This window comes from Crocuta crocuta, unplaced genomic scaffold, assembly GCF_008692635.1.
Source record: "Crocuta crocuta isolate KB4526 unplaced genomic scaffold, BGI_CrCroc_1.0 scaffold31, whole genome shotgun sequence".
Lineage (NCBI taxonomy): Eukaryota > Metazoa > Chordata > Mammalia > Carnivora > Hyaenidae > Crocuta > Crocuta crocuta.
The window spans coordinates 3901170-3907741 of record NW_027528362.1 but is presented as its reverse complement, the minus strand read 5'-3'; the positions used below and the strand labels follow the sequence as shown (position 1 = coordinate 3907741).

General features: G+C 40.9%; 1 protein-coding gene across 1 annotated transcript in view; it reads right to left on the bottom strand.

Annotated features, from left to right (window-relative positions):
* Positions 1-380: 380 nt before the first annotated feature.
* The window catches only part of CLYBL (citramalyl-CoA lyase), a 110923-nt gene continuing 104731 nt past the window's right edge, over positions 381-6572 (bottom strand). The window contains exon 9 of the mRNA XM_077753963.1: positions 381-1607. Within this exon, the coding sequence (XP_077610089.1) occupies positions 1512-1607 (96 nt within the window). The 3' untranslated portion in view covers positions 381-1511. The remainder of the gene's footprint in view (positions 1608-6572) is intronic.

Here is a 6572-nt window from a genome sequence, read left to right as displayed (position 1 = left end):
TGGGTGGCGGGTGATGCGAGATGGTGTGTGGGCCTCTCGCTTTGCTTAGGTTCCATGGTGCCCTTCCTTGGATATAACTTTCAACTCTACTTCCCTCTGGGGCTTCCTGTAGGAGCTGGAAGAGGCAGGAGCAAAGTAGACCCCTGGGTGGGGCATACAGTAGGGGCCACGGAGGAAATAAACAACAAGGGTGTAGGAGGAGGTGAAAAATGAAAATCAAAAACTGTTTTCTATTTACAAATTTAAATAAACAGAACAGCCTTCCCCGCAGTGTTTGTCTAAGAGTAGCAGCTTTGCTGCTGTGTAGGTCATGAAAAGGTTGGTGTAGAGTTTAAAACTTCCCATTCTGTTAATTTCTTAAAGAACAGTCATCCAGAGTCTCAACACAAAAGCTCATGATTTAATGAGGAGCAGAAACAAAATCTCTGATTGTTGGTGTTTCAAATTTCATTGGCGTCCTCTGGCAAACACAAGTTGATCCTTCCCAGCTTCAATACCCTTTAGCCTTCAATATAAGAGCACATGCTGAATAGGGAAGAATGGCTGGTTGTTATGTTTATTTACCCTTACTACAAGCTGGGTTAACCTCTTCAAAACAGCTTTACTAAGCCCGTTAACCACACCACCCATATGACCTGCAGCAGCATCCCTAATGTGATGCAAATCTCGCAGGGGACCATATGCACCAGATCTGCCCCATTGTGTCTTCTTAGAGGCTACAAGTTTATTGCTGAGGGGGCCCGTCCCGGCCATACATTTGCAGGGGGGAATGGCCTCAATGGCAAACAGTTAAATGGGGAAATTAAGGGAGAGAATGGATGGTCTTGTGTTTCTGCACATTTTTAATTGCTGGTCACTGCTGACCCAAAGCATTCACCCAGGATGAAGGCTTTCATAGTCCTTACCTAGAGCCCAGATGTATGGGTGTTTCATCTGGGGAGGTGGAGGTTAAGAGTTCTGAAGATTTATTTTTTACAAGGTATCTGTTTGAACAAACACGATACTTTGCTATGCCATCTCTTGTTTTATCAGATTTCTAAGAGATAAACACAACCCCTTCGGGTAGTTACCAATTTTTTTTTAAGACTAGCCTTAAAATTATTTACAGTGTTGAGTGAACAAATGACCGACATGGGAAACATCTAATGTGAGAAATGTGAAGGGAGTGTACGTATTCGGGAAAGATCTGTTTCATTAAAGACCTAATATCCCCTCAGCCTATCTCTCCACACGATTTTATCTCCCTGTGAAATCATAAGTGCATATGTGCAACACATTCATGAGCAATAAAATCATAAGCTTGGAACCAAAAAGAAGAAAGTTCATTTTTAGACGAATAACTGGCCAGTGAGATAACAGCAACAACAACAAAAAATTGTGATTACCATGAACTGTAAATGGAGAAAGGTTCCAATCTGGCATACTAACAAGTTGCCTTGAGTATTACGGTTTGTCTTTAAGAAACCCACTGTATATGTTCAGCCCACCTGATGAGAGCTTCATTTAACAGATCATTTTTCCTTGATGGATGTGGCAAGCGTAACAATGTTCTGGGCTTGCTTCAGTAATGGCATGTCGATCATACTCCCTTGGAAAGTAAAGGCTCCCTGGAAAACAGAGAATACAAACTTCCTAAAAGAATGTTCAGAAATTATAGGCTTCCTTTCTGGGCACACTTGTACAACAAGAACATTTTAGATTCCACCTGAATTATATTGACTTTCCCACCCAACTTTTGAGAAAGCCAAAGTAAATTACAGGGGAAAGATTTCTTTTTTCCTTCTAAAGAGGGGGGGAACCCTTCAGCATTTTAATGGAGGGGGAAAGCATCACACACAAGGTATTTGAAACTGTTCATTTAACTCTTGAAATTGGGTAGAAAACTATGGAAGGAAAATGCAAACACTTCCTTATATAGTTTTGAAATACTGCATAGAACTTTAAAAATAGTAAAGTGCTCTGGTAACCAAATGCTGTTTGAAAAAATAACTATATGAACAGGTTAGTGGCAAAACGCTTGGTTCTTGTAACATAATTGAGGGGTAACAGTATCATGTGATGAGAAAATGTAAGGTAGGGTTGCACTGAATAAAAAGAGACCTCTCTGTTGGTACACACACGCAGGAGAGGACTAGAATGACAAGAGACATGAGCCTGTAACAAAGAAGTCACAGGTCTATTGAATGGTGAGTCTGGAAAGAATCTCTGAGATCTCCTGGTTTATCCCCATTTTTTCGGATACATTTTCTTTTAAACTTTTGCAAATACTTATTGAATGTGTCATGTAGTCTAGGTCCTGTTCTAATGAGGACTAGAGTAGGGAAGTGATTTTCCAAGGTCGAGGTCAAAAATTAGATCTGGAGCTAATACTTGGGTTATCATAACCTCAAGCCTTTATCAGAGACCCCCATATTAAGGTAGTGAGGAAGTCTCTATTGCACCAGACAAAGAAAGATTAAATGGACAGAAGGCAGTAAGCCCCGAATCTGAAGTTAATGTCTGGCTACTTATATTCTTTTAATCACTTCTTTTTGCCATTTACAATCACAGCTCTTCTTAAGTCTCCTTCCTTCCACCTGTTGGCAAGGATGCTGGTGGACTGGAGCAATAATAGTCCTTGCTGATGGTCCATCTGCATATACTGCCATCTGTTTCTGGATTTCATAAGTACCACCTCTCAACAGTCAATGTTGTCATTATGTAGGAGTTCTGGAATAACTCTTCTGGTCTCTCTGGAAACCCTTATCTACCCTAATGACAAGAGTTACACGTAGGATGGAGATTTTAAAAAGTGGCAGGAGATCCTTTGCAATGACTTTGGAATTTAGTTTTCAATCAAGAGAGATTCAAAAGCCACTGGGATTAGAGGTTTAACCAGTGGTACCTAACCTTCTCAGCCTTGGAATACGATTCCTAGGAACACCTGTGTTGGCCTCAAATCCTGTACCTGAAGTCATTTTCCAACCCTCTCATTTTTACTATTTATATCTCCAGACTGACTTTTGCCTAATTTCATTCAGCCTAGAGCTAATTTTGGTCATCTCTGTGACTGTGATGAATTGTATGAATTCAGTTAGAAGTTCCAAAGGATGTTCCGTGAGTTAGGATAGCATGTGAAATCAGGGTGTGGGCCTCATGCTGATTTACAAGGCAATAGTCTAGTTTTTCTCATTGGAGTAAATGATGAAGACCAAAGGCCTCCTGGTTATCCGCCCACCAAGTGGATTATGGCCCTGTAAAACAGCACATCTGTCCTGCTAAGGTTTAAATAATAGGCTGGAGAGATGAAATTAGAATAGATGCACATGAAATCAAAACGATGCACAGAGAATCAAAATGACGGCCTTGGGCTTATGCCATGTTTCCCAAATCTGTTTGGGTTCCGCACGCACATCAAAGATGCAAAGTATTTCATGGAGATCATTTCTTTTACAGCGGCAGATTTTGCTTGACTTCATTAAGCTTAAGCTGAAAAACAAAGTTCAACATTTTTGTGCTTTGTTTCCTTCATCTCTGCAAATTGAGGATTTTAGTATTAAGAATTAGCTTGCCTAATATGAATATTCTCCTCCTTTTGCATATCGACCTACAATATGATTGGCTTTTTGAAATATAAGGCTCTGCATGTGAAATGTGAATGGTCTGTTGGTCAGGATTTGGAAAAATGCAGTTTGTCAAAAGGTACTTGGATCTGTGGGAGGGTTTGAAACAGTCCTTAATGAATGATTATAGATAAGCTTCCAATTCCCAGCCTGGTGCTTTCCTGAGAAATTAGCACACTATTTCAAAAAGTATAGAGAACAGAACCTCCATCAGCTTGAAGATTCAGACTCTCATTTGGTTTAAAATACCTTTATAGAGTAGCTTATTCATAGTTAACCACCTTAACTACCTTAACGACTCCAACATAATAACAGCTGTAATTTTTCAAGCAGTTGCTAGATCAGAGACTGTGCCAGAGACTTGACATGGTTTATTTCAGGTACTGCTCATAACAACAGTGTGAGGTCGATATTATTATGCAACCCCATTAAAAATTTTTTTCTTTTTAATTGTGGTAAACCACACATAACATAAAATTTATCACCTTAACCATTTTTAAATGTACACTTTAGCAGTGTTAAGTATATTTGCATTGCTGTGCATCAGATCTCCAGAAATTTTTCATCCTGCAGAACTGAAACTCTGTCCCCATTAAACAACTTAATCCCATCTCCGGCAGCCACCATTCTATTTCATTTCTGTTAAGTTTCGTATCTATCCTCATTTTACAACTGAGGGAACTAGGGCTCAAGGAACTTATGAAACTTATAGATGCCTGCCCTGTGGCCAGTATAGGAGGGGATAAAAGCTAGCTGTAGCTGGTCCAAAGCATGTGCTCTAGGCTTATACCCTTAGGCTTATCGATTTAAAGTGTTCTTTTGACCAACTGGATCAGAATCATTGACAGGGACAGTAGGGGATGTGGTTTGTTAAAATGCATACAGGGCCTGATCCTATATGGTTTGACGCAGAAAGCTGGTGGGTGAAGGGTTGGCCAGAATCCTCTCATGATTCTGAAGCACATTCAAGTTGGAGAAGTTCTGTGTTTTAGTTCGCCTGCTTAGAAACAGGCTGGGGTGGTTGGGTGGCACAGTCAGTTAAGCATCTTACTTCGGCTCAGGTTGTGATCTCATGGTTCATGGGTTCAAGCCCTGGTTCAAGGGCCTGTTTCAGATTCTGTCTCCCTCTTTCTCTGCCCTTCCCCTGCTTGGGTTTTTTCCCTCTCTTTCTGTCTCTCTCAAAAATAAATAAATAAACATTAAAAAAATATATAAAAGAAATAGGCTGAGATACCTGGGTGGCTCAGTTGGTTAAGTGTTCGACTCTTGATTTTGGCTCAGGTTTGTGGGTTTGAGCCCCAAGTCAGGCTCTGTGCTGACAGTGTGAAGCCTGCTTGGGATTCTCTCTCTCTCAAAAATAAATAAATAAGCTTTAAATTTTTTTTTTGTAAAAAGAAGAAATAGGATACACTTTGATATGGATACAATCTGATCTGTGCCCTCAAGGAGCAGTGAGCTGGAGGAAAGAAAAGAAGCAGGTGCCATAAAATGCAACAAGAATTAAAGAAAAGGCCAGTGTGTAAAGCAAGAGAGGTCTGAGGGTCTGAAGTGACTGCCCTTCTTATCCACTCAGGCTCGTGCTCGCCAGTTTGCACTGTTCACAAGGATATGATATTGTGTACCCAGCACATGTCATGCATTCCCTGCTAGAGTTGCCACAGCACGCAGTATGCAATGGGCTTTTATTCAGCGATTACCTATTATTTGTTGTAATAAATCACTGGTCAGTCACTTTGGCACATTTTACTATACACATGTTTAGGGTTTCATGCTCCTGGAAGTACAGTATCACCTTAGCATGTGTTATCTGCATAGCAAAGAAAAAATTACTATGGGGCTAAGTTTTTCTTTTCTTTTTTTAAGTTTACTTATTTATTCTGAGAGAGTGAGCGAGCAAGCATGCACACATGCACAAGTGGGGGAAGGGCAGAGAGATAGAGAGACGGAATCCCAAGCAGGGTCTGCACTGTTAGCACAAAGCCCAATGTGGGATTTGAACTCATGAACCCATTAGATCAGGACCTGAGCCCAGATCAAGAGTCAGATGACTGGGGAGCCTGGGTGGCTCAGTCGGTTAAGTGTCTGACTTCGGCTCAGGTCATGATCTCATGGTTCATGGGTTTGAGCCCCATGTCAGGCTTTGTGTGCTGACAGCTAGCTCAGAGCCTGAAGCCTGTTTCAGATTCTGTATCTCCCTCTGTCTCTGACCCTCCCCTGTTCATGCTGTCTCTCTCTCTCTCAGAAATAAATAAAACATAAAAAAAAAAAGGTGTTAGATGATTAACTGACTGCTCTACTCAGGTGTCCTGGGCTATAATTTTTTAACAACTCAGTCATTGCCTGTTGTTAAGACAGGCACTGAGATAACATGAACTTTACTGGACATGGAAGTTCTTCATGAGGGAGAATCTGACTTACAGTTTGATAGCAAAAGTATTGACGATGGTGGTGGTGTGATGACAACAGTGATCACATTTATAGGAAATACTCAGACATTTTGATTTCTGGCACTTAACACTTGAGAATGTTTTCTCTAGAGTACTGAAAGGGTAAATTACTAGAAACACAGAATGATCTAATTCTTTCCCTACTCACTTTATTTTCAAATAACATCTCTGAGCATTTGGGGAAATCCCTCTGACATTCCAGTGATGGTGATGCTTCTGTGGCACAACACAATGACATTTGAGTACAGCTGTCACAGTCCTTCTTTTCCAGTGAGACATTCTTCCTGTATGACTTTATGCCTAACTCCCAGTGAAATATTTACCTCAGGGCAGTTCCCAGCAAATTCCTAAAACTTTTGTCAGCCTTGGCCATTATGAAATTTTTCAACATCTTGGGTGTGCCCTCTATTTGCTCAAATCTCGGAGGCCCAGCATGGCCTGTGATTAGCTCTTCCTCCTCACAAAGTCAGCTGCTCCTCCCTACTCCTCAGAAAGGCAGAGAATGATGCTCCGGCGAGGTATT